At 43.9% G+C, this 14,950-nt stretch overlaps 1 protein-coding gene across 2 annotated transcripts in view; it reads right to left on the bottom strand.

Annotated features, from left to right (window-relative positions):
* Positions 1-14,950, bottom strand: part of TP63 (tumor protein p63) — a 112,280-nt gene that overhangs the window by 56,243 nt on the left and 41,087 nt on the right. For both annotated transcript variants that reach the window (XM_034782591.1, XM_034782589.1), the window contains exon 3: positions 6,042-6,296. In XM_034782591.1, coding sequence (XP_034638482.1) covers positions 6,042-6,296 — 255 coding nt within the window. The remainder of the gene's footprint in view (positions 1-6,041; positions 6,297-14,950) is intronic.

Genomic DNA, 14,950 nt, shown 5'->3' with positions numbered 1-14,950 from the left:
ACGCGCACGTTGACCATTTAGCTGGCTAGCATACTGGGCTGAGGAGGTGCCCCCATCCAAGAACGGGGAAGAATTAGCTAGGGTGCCCCCTTAAAGGCAAACAGATGGAGGACGTGCTGCGATTCACTCTGGGAGCTGTGCAAACCTTCAGACTGAGGGGAGAGAGAAAGAAAGTTTTTCAATGTGAACCTTCTAACTAACATACTCTATGTGAGTAGTTTTGTAGTATGGAACCTACCCAAACAGGTGCCAATGAGTGGTTTGACATTTTTCCACCTTGCAAAGTCCCAGAACATGACCCCCATCCTTTATTTCCTCTCTCTAAAAATCTAGGCGATTCCCAGGAAACACTGGAAAACCAGAAACCGAGGAAAAACTCTGTTACTAAAAGGGTAAGTTAGCACATTTGAGCCCTCAAAGATCGAGGAACATCAAAAGTTAAGACTGCATGTGAACTCTTAATGCTCACCTTTTATATACTGTGATAGTAGCAAACATGGGGGTGGGTTTTTTCAACCTTAGGTACACGTTTAGCATCATACAACATATCTCCTATCTTCAAAAAGGATGACTCCAAGATGTTACGTAATTATGTGTATCTGAGGCGAACGTAGACAAAATGGTACAATGTTTTTGAGATAACTGTGTGATCAGGTAATTAAAGGCTATTGCAATGTACACACACTCAAAAGTGCGGGCAGAGTTAAGGCCTTGCATGCATTTTTAACACTGGAGTTTCTGGCCTCTAGCTACTTTACCATACTGTTGGCATATAGATTTGGGGGGGGAGGGGGTTGGCATGAAATTGGATTTACTATTTTTAATGTGCTGTGCAGAACTCGGATTAACAAGGGATGGGCAGTGATTTATTTAACATAAAGAAACCATTGGTCCAGTTAAAGAAGCCACCTTAATATTGCAGGCCCATTTTTTCCATGAGGATTGGAATAGCTATTGCATTGTGTGCTTCAAACAGATCCTTCAAAGTCTGATTTTTAAAACTGGATGCAATTACTGTGATTGTGCACAAACAAGATGAATAACGGCACTAGCAAATAGTTATTTATATGCATAGCTGATCACCTGCATGTGCAGCGAGCAGATCTGTAGGCACAGTCAATGAGCTCACAAAAGCAGCTTGCAATCCTGCCCCAAACTTGAGAGTCAAAGTTCACAGAGTTCTGAATTCTGTAACGAAATGTTGCAAGGACAAATCTCTGCTAAACCCAATCTACTGGAGGGAAATATAATTAATTCTGTGTTGCCACACTTGTGATTTTCCCATGAGTCTTGCAATAGTAGGTGTTTCTCTTGAAGCCCCAGCTTCGGGAATCAGGAGGCTTCATGAAAATCTCAGCTTTCTTTAAAAAGAAGGGCGAGAGGAAATGGTCTACCTCTCATGGTTACAGAAAAAAGCATGAAAACATGAAGCACGTTTACCTGCAAGACTTGAAATCCAAGGGGAAATAAAAACAAACAACCCAAAACATCTCAGGATTTATTAAACCAATCCCCTAATTTAAAATGGCCTGGCTTGTGATTTTTGATTGTTTGAGTTTGGCCATACTGTTAACTTTAGTTCACCCTGATCTCTTGCTTAGATTTTTATTTTCCTACTGCAATCAGTCTTTTCTACATGCAACTGGTTCTGCTAGTGACAGCTGATTGCCACATCTTTCACGGAAAAAGTCTGTGTGTTTTTTATCTGAGTGGGTGGGGTCAGATGCATATGACTCTTCCGTGTGCAGAAAACAATCCCAGGTGTAACACTTTTGAAATGTCTTGTTTTCTTCTGCTTCAAAAAATGGGAGGAGACATTCTGAGCCCTGGTATATGGGAATTCACTGAGAGCAAGTATCCCACAATGAGTGACAAGTCATATGGCATAGACTTCACCTTAATTGTCAGGGCTCTCTCTCAAGCTTAATGATACACCCTTGACTTCTCATTACCAAATAAAAATAAGACATTGTTCCTTTTTATAGCTTGACTTTCAGTTGATCTTTATTTAACTTAAGCTCTGGGTTCGAGATCACTGTTTAAAAAAAAAAAACAACTTCAAAGGATTTTAATTTTTGTCCTTTAAAAATAGATTTGCTTGACCTTATTCTTGTGTTCTCAAGGAATTCAAAACTCAGAGACTCTTCTCGAGTCCTCTACAATCCAGTCTTAATTTGTAGTTAATTTAATTAATTAAACGCTGTGTACAAATGGAAAAACTAACTTGATTAGACAATGTGTTTTACTGGAATACCTACCGTACGATCATTAGAGAATGCAGAGAGAAAATTCAAAACACTCATTGCCTGTCATACATATGAAATAAAAGAAAGTTTCACCCAACAGCGACTGCTGCTTCTCTTTGGGATTTCTGATCAACTTTGGATCAAAAACCCACCACAGAACCTGAAGTGCAAGTCAACCCTCCCATTACCTTATCCACCGTCCTTTGCATTTTTCATTTCTAGGTCACTGCTTCCATTCCAGCTGGATCAACAATGACAAAATGTTAGTTACCATCTGATAGGTATTCACTGGCCCAAGAAAAATAAATTGGTGGTCTCAGGCCAATGCCCAGTGGCAAAATGTCCATACCTCACAAAGCCACTCCTATGTGGGAAACTAATTGGCCGCCTTCAAGAGCTATGAGCTAAACCTAGCGTGACTCAGCCATGAACAACCTCAGAGGAGGCCGTTCCTTGATGCGCTCTGTCAGCCAGGACAAGAAGATCCACTGGCAACAGACACTGGTTCCCAATAGGGCAAGGTGGGTCAGCCCTGCTAAGCCACTCCCAAGTAGGGGAAAGAGCGTGATACAGTAAGTAACCTGGCTTCCTTTCTTCATGTTTTTGCCCTTGGGAACAGCAAGAGAAAGCCAGAAACAGTGCTTTAAACTCTGGGGTTCTTAAGAAGGGTGGGACCTTCTCATAATTAAGCTTTTAATAGGTCATTGTTCTGCAAAAAAAACTTTTCCAGTCAGGTAAATTCCTAAGCTGTCATTAGAAAGGAAGGAGAGGACAGACATTAATCAAAGCACATGAAGTCACATGGGGATGGGAGGGGGGAGAAATTAGTTACTCAACAAAGAGTCCAACAAGACCTTAATACCCATTGCATTTGTCAAGAGATGGGGCAATCCTCCACCCTCTCTCCTCAATGTTTGAGTGTATTCTTATTTCTTAAAGCAGTAGCAACGAAGACAGCTTTCAATCCTCTCCCGCCCACCCCAGCAGTGAAGCAGCCAGATGCATATTACCACCCATTCCCAGGCCCATGTGAAACGAGTTGGTGGATTAATTAGTAACAGGGCAGAGCTCTAAAGATGGAAATAACTGCTCAAGGGCTTAATAGCTGTATTGGTTTTAGGCCAGTCCCCAGTGGACATGGCAAAGAAAAAAAGAAAAAGAAAAAAACCTCACCACCGACTAGCACGAATTTCATCGGCATTACCTGGCAGAAAAGGCCAAAGCCGAGTGGGCCATGAAAACTGGGTATGTCTACACGACAGCCAGCCCGCACAGCTACAATGCTGCCGCTGTGGTACCCGTATGTACAAAGAGTCTACACTCTGGGCTGCAGCTGTGTTGCTGGAGTGCAGATGCTACCTACACTGACAGAAGGTTTTTCCCATGGATTGTATTAATCCACCCCTCCTAGAGGCGATAGCTGGGTCGATGGAAGGATTCTTACATCAACCTAGTCGTGTCTACGCTGGAGCTCAGGTCGACCTAGCTACGTTGCACAGCGTGCAGTTTTTCCACAGCCTTGAGTGATGTCGCTAGGGTGATCTAATGTTTAGATCTGAGTTACCCTTTCGTCTCTCACACAGCCCCCTCCAGGGCAGCACTGAAGTGTACTGGTGGGGCAAGCCAGCACGACATCTCCCCATGCTGTTGTGTGGAGAAAGGAATTTGGTCTACGGGCCTGTTCACTTTTCACCAGCATGTAAATCAAATTTCCCCTGCATGCCCCCCCTGCACCAGAACTGAACCCAGCATTTATCAGCTACTACCATATTTAGAGATACAGATACAGATACAGGGCATGTGATCTAGCAAAGGACTGAAAACATGTGCTTGACTTTGAGCTCACGAGTAGCTCCTTGATATCCATGGGACAACTCATGTGCTTTGCTGCATTCGGGGCTCTAAATGCACTGCAAATCCATCGCATGAAAGCACTTTCCAGAGACAACTAAGGGGAGAGCGTCAAATGTTTTGGTGCCGAACTTTTGTCTTACAAACCCTGTACCATATGTAGTGAAAAATGTCTTTAAAAAAAAATTATATATATCCATCCCCACCCCAAATGATGAACACAACCCAAAATGCAACAGGAGCATTGTGCTGGAGAAATGGAAAGTAAAACTGACCAACACAATTTCCTTAAGTTGGAAAAATAAAATTACACAGTATAAAGAGAGAAATCCAGATTTTCATATGAATTTGAATTACGACTGTCTAAGGCATGATTACTAACAGGTAAGGAGGAGATCTTTGGTTTTCTTTACAGCCTCCCTTTCACTGTAGGCACACAACAACGATTTGGTTTTTGAAAGAACACTATTACGTTTGTCTTTCAAAATCAATTAGATTTCCTTAAGAAGACTGGACACTCTCTGAAGTGATGTTGGCAAACAGAAAATGTTCAAGATATGTAATAATTTCTTGTCGATTTCCACCCTCTCCCCGTCCCCACACCACCTTAATTTCTATTTATTTGGACAATGAAAATAAACTGGTCAATGTAATTTTTTAAACTCTCCTGCAACAGCAGAATGCTGGTCACTATGTTTTAGTTGCAAGCACTGTGGGAGAACATCTAACTTGATTTTTAAAATGTATCATGTTACAATTCAAAAAAACCCAACGTACATTTTTAATGGTCTTAGATTTAAAGGTTATTTTATAGAACCAAAAAATGAATCTTAAAATTTACCCAGTTAGCTTGAGTTTTAAAGATGGGGAGTGTACATATAAGGTGATTTTGACAAGGGTTAAAAACCAACCACAAAGAGGGTTTAAGATGAAAGAGAAAAAACAGTGAATCTTTTAAACTTGGATGCCTAGGTTTAAAATCATTAGCCTGAAAGAATACATCTAAATATGTGAATATATGAAAGAGATTCATTTTCTTCCAGAAGGGTTATATAGGATTCAAAGCTTAAATTACAAATTAAAAATATAATTGGACACAAAGAAAGCGAAGGTCTTCTCTCCAAATGGTCCAATGGCCTCTCTTGCATAAAAATATTTAAATACAAAGATATGATTCTTTGCAGGGACAGAACTTCCCTAATGATCCAGTACTGCCAATCCCAAGAATTCAAAAATAATGAGTTAGACCCTCAATATTCACGAGATTAGCTTAAAAGATATGTATGTTTCTAACCTCTTTGGGGGGTGGGGAATCTTGCATAATCACATGATTCCAAGAGCTGGGGTTTTAAAAAAACCCACCACCACATGCATCAGAAATAATGAGAATTGGCAACACTGGCGATCAATCCCTGCCTGGAAGATGAGTGTAGGATAAGAAAGAAAGAGCCACACCCAGAGTCAGAGTCAGAAAGGAGAGTATCGTTTGCAAACCAGCACTCATAGCATCACTGTTCATTCAACACCATGCTTAGCACACTAAATCGGATTGTAACATACTGATTGAGGAAGCCGAGTGGAGATTTAAACCCCTTCTTCCTCCTGGGCTAAAATCCTTATTTTCAATCTGCGGGACTGGATTGCTGTTCTGAATGTCAACCAGGGTTCAGTGCTCAGGCCCCTTATTCTTTGAATTGGAGACTTAGGGAACACGTTTTGTGCACCTTGAGTGCACTTCATACCCCTTGGGTTTTCATGGAATCTCTGAGATTTTTATCCCTAACGGACATGGCCAGATTAAGATCTTGGGAGGAAGGGAGCGGAAAATTATACACTGGACACGAGTCACTGCTATCTCCTTATCACAGACCCATAGCTTTTTACTAGCCCGTCCAGTGGCTTCTAGGCCCAAGTGAAGGAGGGAGTCCCTTTCTGCAGCCTTACCGTCCATGTTGCTGACTTGGCGGTGCTGGACTGTTGAAATGACACGTCGAAGCTGTGAGGTCCCGGGTAGTCTGTGTTCGAGGGGATGGCAGGGGAGGGCGAGAGGGCGTCGAAAGTGGAGCTGGGCTGGGCGTAGGGCGAGGGTGCCGTGACGCTGTTCTGAGCGTGCTCCGTGTTGTAGGGGCTGGTGGAGGAGGAGCCATTTTGAATCTGCTGGTCCATGCTATTTAGCAGCCCCAGGTTTGTGTACTGCGGCTGCAGAGAGAGAATATTGACAGCGTTAGCGTACACTTACAAACAGGAGACGCAGGTCAGGCTGCCTTTGCAGGCTAGAAATTGCATTAACATATGTAGCATTTCCTTAGCACGTTTCATCGAAGGAGCTGAGAGCGCTTTGCAAACATTTGCTAGTTATGTCCAACACCACCCTGCGAAGCGCTAGCCCATTTTACAGAGGGGGACACTGAGGCAGCAAGAAGAGACTTGCTCCTGGTCACATGGTATATCAACAGCCAGCCTGGGAAGAGAACCTAGATCTAATAGATTTAACAATGAGGGGGATTAACCAATGGAACAAACGACCATGGGAAGTGGTGGATTCTCCCTCTTTTGAGGCTTCAAATCGAGACTGGATAGCTTCGTGGAGGAGATGCTTTAGTCCAACCCAAGTTACTGGGTTCAATACGGGGCAACGAGGTGAAATTTAAGGGCCTGTGTTATATAGGCGGTCAGGCAAATGGTCCCTTCTGACCTTAACAAAAAAAAAAAAAAAAAATCTATGGATCTCCTAACTCCCAATAACCCTGTACTCTGACCCCTAGACCATTCCACTCTCTAATTTAGTGGCCACCCTTATTCATTCACTCAGTGAGTAATCCCATTGAAATCAATGGAGCGTCACCAATTAAGGAGCTACTCAACGTTAATGTGCTACAGTGTGTGGCCCTTGAGACATTTGCATTGTGTCTCTCATTCCCACCATGGCTAGTCACAGACATCGCCCACTGACCAGACAGGGAAGGGCAGAAAGGAATTACTGCAGGTGTCTCACTGAGCATTAGCCCTTGGCTACTGGATACAAGTTTCCTTTCATTCCAAGGAACAGCAGTGCACAGGAAGGGGCGAGCAGCTGTATTTGTATAGTGCCTGATATTTAAACAGGCAGACAACACCGGTAAGTTCCTGCCCTGAAGAGCTTCCAGTTGGAAATTAGACACGGCCTGGCCAGGAAGGACAAGGACAAGTGCAGAGTCCTGCACTTAGGATGGAAGAATCCCATGCACTGCTACAGACTAGGGACCAAGTGGCTAGGCAGCAGTTCTGCAGAAAAGGACCTAGGGGTTACGGTGGACGAGAAGCTGGATATGAGTCGACAGTGTGCCCTTGCTCCCAAGAAGGCGAACGGCATTTTGGACTGTATAAGTAGGGGCATTGCCAGCAGATCGAGGGACGTGATCGTTCCCCTCTATTCAACATTGGTGAGGCCTCATCTGGAGTATTGTGTCCAGTTTTGGGCCCCACACTACAAGAAAGAGGTGGAAAAATTGGAAAGAGTCCAGTGGAGGGCAACAAAAATGATTAGGGGGCTGGAGCACATGACTTATGAGGAGAGGCTGAGGGAACTGGGATTGTTTAGTCTGCAGAAGAGAAGAATGAGGGGGGATTTGATAGCTGCTTTCAACTACCTGAAAGGGGGTTCCAAAGAGGATGGATCTAGACTGTTCTCAGTGGTACCAGATGACAGGACAAGGAGCAATGGTCTCAAGTTGCAATGGGGGAGGTTTAGGTTGGATATTGGAAAAACGTTTTCACTAGGAGGGTGGTGAAGCACTGGAATGGGTTATCTAGGGAGGTGGTGAAATCTCCTTCCTTAGAGGTTTTTAAGATCAGGCTTGACAAAGCCCTGGCTGGGATGGTTTAGTTGGGGACTGGTCCTGCTTTGAGCAGGGGGTTGGACTAGATGACCTCCTGAGGTCCCTTCCAACCCGGATAGTCTATGATTCTAGGAAGGACAAGCAGGGAGGCTGGAAATCAGTGGTATGGGAAGAGAACCGCTACAGCAGTGAGAGGTGACAAGAAGACGCTTAGCTTTACGTTGGTGACTAACAAAAGGTGGGGAGCCCCTCGAGGGTCTGTATGTGGCACAATCAGAGGGACTTTTCCTACCTTTCCAAAGCTCCCCGGGATCACAACATTGGGGGTGGGGGTGGGGAGGGAGACAATGAAAGTCCGGGCAGTTCTACAATCAGTCAGTAGGGGGCAGTGGAGAAGACAGGGGGCAGAATCAATTTTTCCCTCACGAGCTCACATGCCTTGTTTTTCCGCAATGCACTCATCTCTCTCCCCCGGGGCAAAGGGAGCAAGAGGCAGAGTCTCCTTCCAAGCCTACCTCTCCCCCCTTGCATTTAGGCTAATCGTGCCCCACCCTCTTCTTCATAGAGGTACCTATGGCCTTACCAAACAGCAGTTCCAGGACAACCATAAATTATGCACCAAGTGGCAAAGCCCCTTAAGTCAAAGCACTGATTTTAGATAGTGAGGTGCATAATTAAAAGCTTCATTGGTGATGGGTATCCACACAGCACTCCCATCCCCGTATGCGGACAGCTGCAAGGAGATCTAGGATGGATTCACTGGGGAAAGTCTATTCTCCACTGGTTCTAAGCTCTTCGTCAGGGTTCGCAGGGTGGCGTCCCTGGACGTTACAACCATACAGAAAAACAGATCACAATTCATTTGCTAGGCGGAAGCATCCAACATTTGCAAGGCTTTGGTTCTGTTTCAAGTGTATTCTGCTAGACAGAATCCCTAACCTCTCGGGCACTCAGACATCCCCCAAGAGCAGAATGAAAACAAAAACGCACCAACTGGCACTCAGCAGATTCATCTACAAGGCGGATTGACTACACTGATATGTTACAGCAGGCTTTAGTTACACTCCCAAGCTTGGGCTAACAGCCTTGGTTACTTTGAGGGCCCTTATGTAAGGCCAACGTGTTCTTTCAGGCTCTCAAGGGTGATCAGTAGGTTGAGATATGGAGGAGAAGGGGTTGGTAAAGCATGGTCTGGAGAACCGAACACACAGGGTTGGGAGCCAGCATGGTTTAGCATCCTTCACTAGATGTACAGTGCTGCCTAGCATAACAGGGCCTCCCTTGTGGTTGGACCTCCAGGCACTACTCTACTACAAACAATAATTATGTTCTAAGTAGTAATCCTGGGTGAACCAAGGACCTCCTGTATAGCCTTGGGCTAGCCATGTATCCTCGCTGCCTCAGTTTTCCCATCTGTAAAATGTGAATAAAATTTACATTGCTACCTTACAGGGTGATGGTGAAATTCAGTCTATGTCCATGTTTGTGCTGAATTTTGAACACACGCAGCACTATGTAAGGGTCAAGTACCACACTGGTAGTAAGTAGATAGCAATCCAGGCCAGAATTTTTCCAGGCACCTAACCGTTCTTGATTTTCAATGGGAGTTGGACTCCTACCTACTTTAGACTCTTTTGAAAACCCAGCCCCATTTAATCTAACTTTGATATGTGTTTTTCAAAGAAACCGTAAAGGCCCCTAGAGCTCAAAAAAGTAGACTCCTTCCCTTCACGTCTCCTGGAGATTAGCATCTGACGCACTACCTAATGAGCAGACGAGACAAAAGGAACGCTCTTATGAAAAGCGTTTGTTGGAGCAGCTCGTCAAATGGAAAGGGGGTGCGGGGCCGGCGGGGGGGGGGGGGAAGGGGAGAGAGAGAAACTAGCCTTTTAGCCAAACTATTCATAATAATTCCAGGCTGCCTAGCAGGTAATGAGGAAGAGAAGCACCCAAAACAGAGGGGATAACTATACTGGATGGAGTGCAGATACTGAAGATGCTGGCAGGATGTCAATTAAAGAGATAAATATTCCATTAAAGTTTAAGAACTCCTTAAGGGAATCGACGGATCCTCGTCATTCCATTCAATCCAGGGGCCATCTGTCTAAATGTTAACAGTGGACTATCCATTCCATTACATTTATATATTCACATTCCATAGCTGAATGCCACGTCCCCATCTGCTCTTTAAATAACTATTAATCTCCTTACACTTATCCTAGCGCTGACACGAGCAGCTGTTGGACTCCCCTTCTTTCCCTCCGACTCCTACAAATCCTCCAGCCCTTCCTGCTCACCCCTGGACAGGTGCTGCACAGTCCAGGTGACATGGAAAGAAAAGACACTGGCATACACCCGACTGCACTAAACCTCTGGTATCCCAGTTGGAGGCCATGCCCCAGGCGAAAGGCTTGAAAAGTTGTTTGCATTCAGGGGTCAGTATCTGAGACACTCACGAGCCCTTTGATAAGAATCAGATAAGTCTTTCAGAGGCACACGCCTTCTGACAACAGAACAATCAGAGGGGCAACCAGCTGGGAGAAGGAGTACACTGGCTGAGCGAACGCTCAGTTGAATTCCAGTAATAAAATGCCTCCTTCGCCAGGAAGGAGTTACAGATATTGTGCGCTCAAGAGAACAAAGAAAAAGAGGTAATTTGTGCATGCGTGAAAGCCAGCCCTTAATAGAGAAACGATGCAAAGTAGATTTTTAAAAGACAAGGATTTTTTTTTTTTTTTAAGTTTTTGCATTAGAATTTAGATACAATCTTTAAGGCCCGGACCCAGCGAAGAAGTTGAAATCATGCACAAGTTGAAATCAATGAGACGACTCAAGGTGTGAAAAGCAAAGCACATGCTCAAAGCTTTCCAGGATCAGGGCCCAGTTTTGCCATTGATCCAAATGCCCATTTCTCGCTAACAGGAGTAAGAATGTTGTTCATGTAGAAAGAGGAAAGAAAGTGACAAAAAGTTCAAAGACTAACTTGTCAAGTTTGAGGCATCACATTTTTAGCATCTGTGTTCTCAAAAAGGCTCAGGTTCAAATTGTTTGTAGGTCCTTCCCCTCTTTTTAAATTCCTGACTTACTATTAACACTTCAGATTTCACCACCTAGTCTATTGATTTTTGCACTTCACTTAGGCACAGTGTATTTAGATTGGTCACTTTCATTTCCTGTTTATATTCAGTTTCATTTCAAGGTTCTCCTGCACTTAGACAATGCTGTTATGTCTGCGCTAGCAACACTGTTAGATAAGTTTTAAATGACGGTATCACTGAATTCAAAAAACAATTTGTAAAAATGTATCATTATTAAATCATGACATATAATCTTTCCCATCTTCAAACACAGAAAAACCCAACTTCCAGTTAGAGATTCTGGGCAGTATGGTCCAAAAGGCATTTCCTTTACTAAGTAGTACTATAATAAGTACCACCACTAGGAGGCATTCAAAACACTAGGTGCACTGATTAGGGTCAGGTTTCAGAGTAGCAGCCGTGTTAGTCTGTATCAGCAAAAAGAATGAGGAGTACTTGTGGCACCTTAGAGACTAACAAATTTATTTGAGCATAAGCTTTCGTGGGCTACAGCCCACTTCATTACACAAATTGAATCTATTTCCCCATGTTAAGTATCCTCACACCTTCTTGTCAACTCTCTGAAATGGGCCATCTTGATTATCACTACAAAAGTTTTTTTTCCTCCTGCTGGTAATAGCTCATCTTAATTAATTAACCTCTTAGAGTTGGTATGGCAACTCCCACCTTTTCATGTTCTCTGTATGCATATATATTTTCTTACTGTATGTTCCATTCTATGCATCTGATGAAGTGGGCTATAGCCCACGAAAGCTTATGCTCAAATAAATTTGTAAGTCTCTAAGGTGCCACAAGTACTTCTGATTAGGGTCACTTAATTTCTGTGCAAGAATAATGCTTCCTCCCTCCCACCACCCCAGTAAAAATGAGGCAGTTTTCCAACATGTCAGGGGAGGGTAAAGATGCTCATTCTAATATGGTAACATTTCACTAAATGAAAGCCCACTGTTGAAATATTATTGCATTGTGTCTGATATTTACATGGCAAAGACTTGTAAACCTCTTAAAAACTTCCAAAATAAGCAGTGTAACAAAAAAAAAAAAAAAAACCAATGAGGCAGTTTTTGAGGTGCCTTAAGTAACAATCAGCACATTTTTAGAATGAAGACAGCTTTTAGATTCAATGTGCAAACACTTCTAATAGTCAAAGATCAGCCAGCCTGAACAGAGCTCAGATATAGAGGCTTGTGTGAAATCGCACAAGAGAACAAAACTTTTCAGGAGAATGTCCATGATAAAAAATGTCTGCAGCCCAGCTCCAGCGGTAGCCCAGTTATTACTTCTCTTCCCAGTGGAAATTGTGAATGCTTTGATAAATGAATGGAAGAGCTGACCATTTTCACCTTAGTCTTTGTCAGCGCCTGTATCACCTCTGCCAAAAAGCTACTCTGTAACTTTAGAACACCGCCAGTTTTTAGGGAAGTACAATGGATCTCTTTACGTCTGACAGCAACAGCACACGATAGGGGATAGGGTGAGCGGCAGTACGGTGGAAATAATTTCTGCCCCTATATTGCTTTACCACTAAAATGTTAAGCAGAGCTACTCCCCGCCCCACCCTGGAAATGCAGACCTGAAAGAGCTCCTTGCCACGGAGACATCCTGCCTCTCACCGATAGATCAAGAAACTATATGTGGTTCAAACATTCCCCGGCCACCGGGAAAACCTTCAAAAAGGTGTCGTCCTTGGTGCCCAATCTAATTGCAGAAATGGGCCAGACTGAGAACACGGCAGGAAACTCCAGAGACCAGGCAGAATACTAACCTCTATCCACACTATTGGCCATAAGACAACCTTGCTTCTTAGAAGGCTTGTTTCAGTACAGATCAGTACTCAGATCAGTATTTTACTCAAACCACCACAACTAGTATTACTGGCCAAGAAACTCCAGGCAACACAGAGTCCTGAGCCACAGTGGAGATAAAGCACCAGGGCCAGTAATTCCAGGACTAATGGCAAGCAAATTGGCACTGGTGTTTTGACTCTGAAGAAGGAATGTATTGTGGAATTTCAAATTCCTCTTCAACAACAGACCTTTATTCAGTTGCTATTTAAATGGTTTCTAAGGCTAGTTATAACTATCCAGATGCCAGGTCTCCCAGATGTGACAGCTTCAAGCAAGATTTAAATTCACACATTCCTGAAGTGTCCTATGATTGGGATTAGTTTTTTGGGGACCGGGGAGAGAACGGGCTTTAAAGTACTCCGGTTTACAGAAGATGCTCTACTATGAGCATTAATAGAGCTCCTGCTGAATGAGAGACAAGCAGAGTTATCAGTTTGTCAGAGGACAAAACTAATACAATATTACAAATAGCACATTTATTACTTGTGCAAGTACTAAAAAATGCATCAGGACACAGAAGACCCCACCCACAGCCCTATACTGGAACCATGGTTCAAACGGACACTGAGTATGTAACGGAGATGACAAGAAGGAATAACCTTACACCACTTGGCTTGTGTCACTGGCCTCTGTTTCCACCAATATCTAGCTGGATGGAGGGATTTCAATTTGAGTCAGACTAAGGCCGCGTCTACACTACCTGCCAATCAATCTATCGGGGATCGATTTATCGCGTCTCGTCTAGACGCAATAAATTGATCCCCGAATCGACGCCCATTCTCCACCTCAGCAGGAGGAGTAAGCGGAGTTGACGGAGGAGCCACGGCGGTCGACTTGCCGCCATGAGGACGGCCAGGTAAGTCGAACTAGGATACTTCGACTTCAGCTACACGAATAGCATAGCTGAAGTTGTGTATCTTATTTCGACCTCCCCCCCCAGTATAGACCAGCCCTAAGACTTTGAACATGGTACAGAACTACCATGAAAGTGGATTATGCTCCTTCAATGTAACATACATCACTTCCATCACCTCTAGCTAGAAGGACGACAGTCCAGTGGTTAGAACTCTAGAAACCTGGATTCAAGTTTGTGCTCCACCATAGACTTCTTGTGTGACACTGGGCAAGTCACTTAGCCTCTCTGTGTAAAATGGGCACAGTGATCCTTCTCTTTCTATTTAGATGATAATCTCTTGGGAGTAGGAATGGTCTCTTACTCTGCACGTACAGCGCCTCGCATGATGGGGCTCCAGCCTCAGCAATACAAATAACAATTGTATATTAAAAAAAAAAGCTCATAAAGGGAGAAAAAATCTTTTAGCCTTAAGCTGAGGCCATGCCATTGTGATGGGATCCCCGGAGTACATCCTGGAACTGGGTACCATTGTGCTCCCTTAATTCTCCAGCCTGGGCTGTCTCTCACAATGCTTTGCTAATGACAAGCAGCAAACCCTCCAGGTGCTGTGATCACTCAGCACAACAGTGTGTGGAGCCCCACATCCAGCTAGATTTCATGAATGCTTCCCGAGCCACTCACAAATCACACAGAGAAAGGCACCAGCCAGTTCTCCCCAGCTCCCCTGCCTTGCACCCCAGAGCTGTACCGTCTTGCCCTGGTCAGAAGCCTGATCAGGGTAAGTTTATTACCCAGTCCGCCCCTCCCTCCATGTGCAGAGGGGACACACACCAGCCTCTGTAACCTGAGCAGATTTCCCAAGCTCTTCAATCAAAACACAGTTTTAGGTAAAATATAAAACCGGTTTATTAACTATCCAGAGAGAGATTTTAAGTGATTATAAGTGGTAGGCACAAAAGGTCAGAAATAGCTACCAAAGAAAAGGTAAGTGCTCTGCCTAAATCTTAAACCTTATTACACTAGGCAGTATTGAGATCAAGCAATTTTCTCACCCCACTGGATGTTACAGTTCTTAATACACAGGCTTCTCCCTTAAGCACAGACCAGTCTCTTCAGTTGAAGTCTTTTCTTCTCGGTGTTCTTGTTGCTTTCAGCGTAGGTGGGGGAAGAGAAAGGCCAAGGCATGATGCCACTGTCCCTTATTTTATAACCTCAGTCCATGTGCCTGGACAAC

The sequence above is a fragment of the Trachemys scripta genome, chromosome 9 (assembly GCF_013100865.1).
Source record: "Trachemys scripta elegans isolate TJP31775 chromosome 9, CAS_Tse_1.0, whole genome shotgun sequence".
In the NCBI taxonomy this organism is placed as follows: domain Eukaryota; kingdom Metazoa; phylum Chordata; order Testudines; family Emydidae; genus Trachemys; species Trachemys scripta.
The sequence above is the reverse complement of the archived record's forward strand: the minus strand, read 5'-3'. Positions and strand labels throughout refer to the sequence as shown.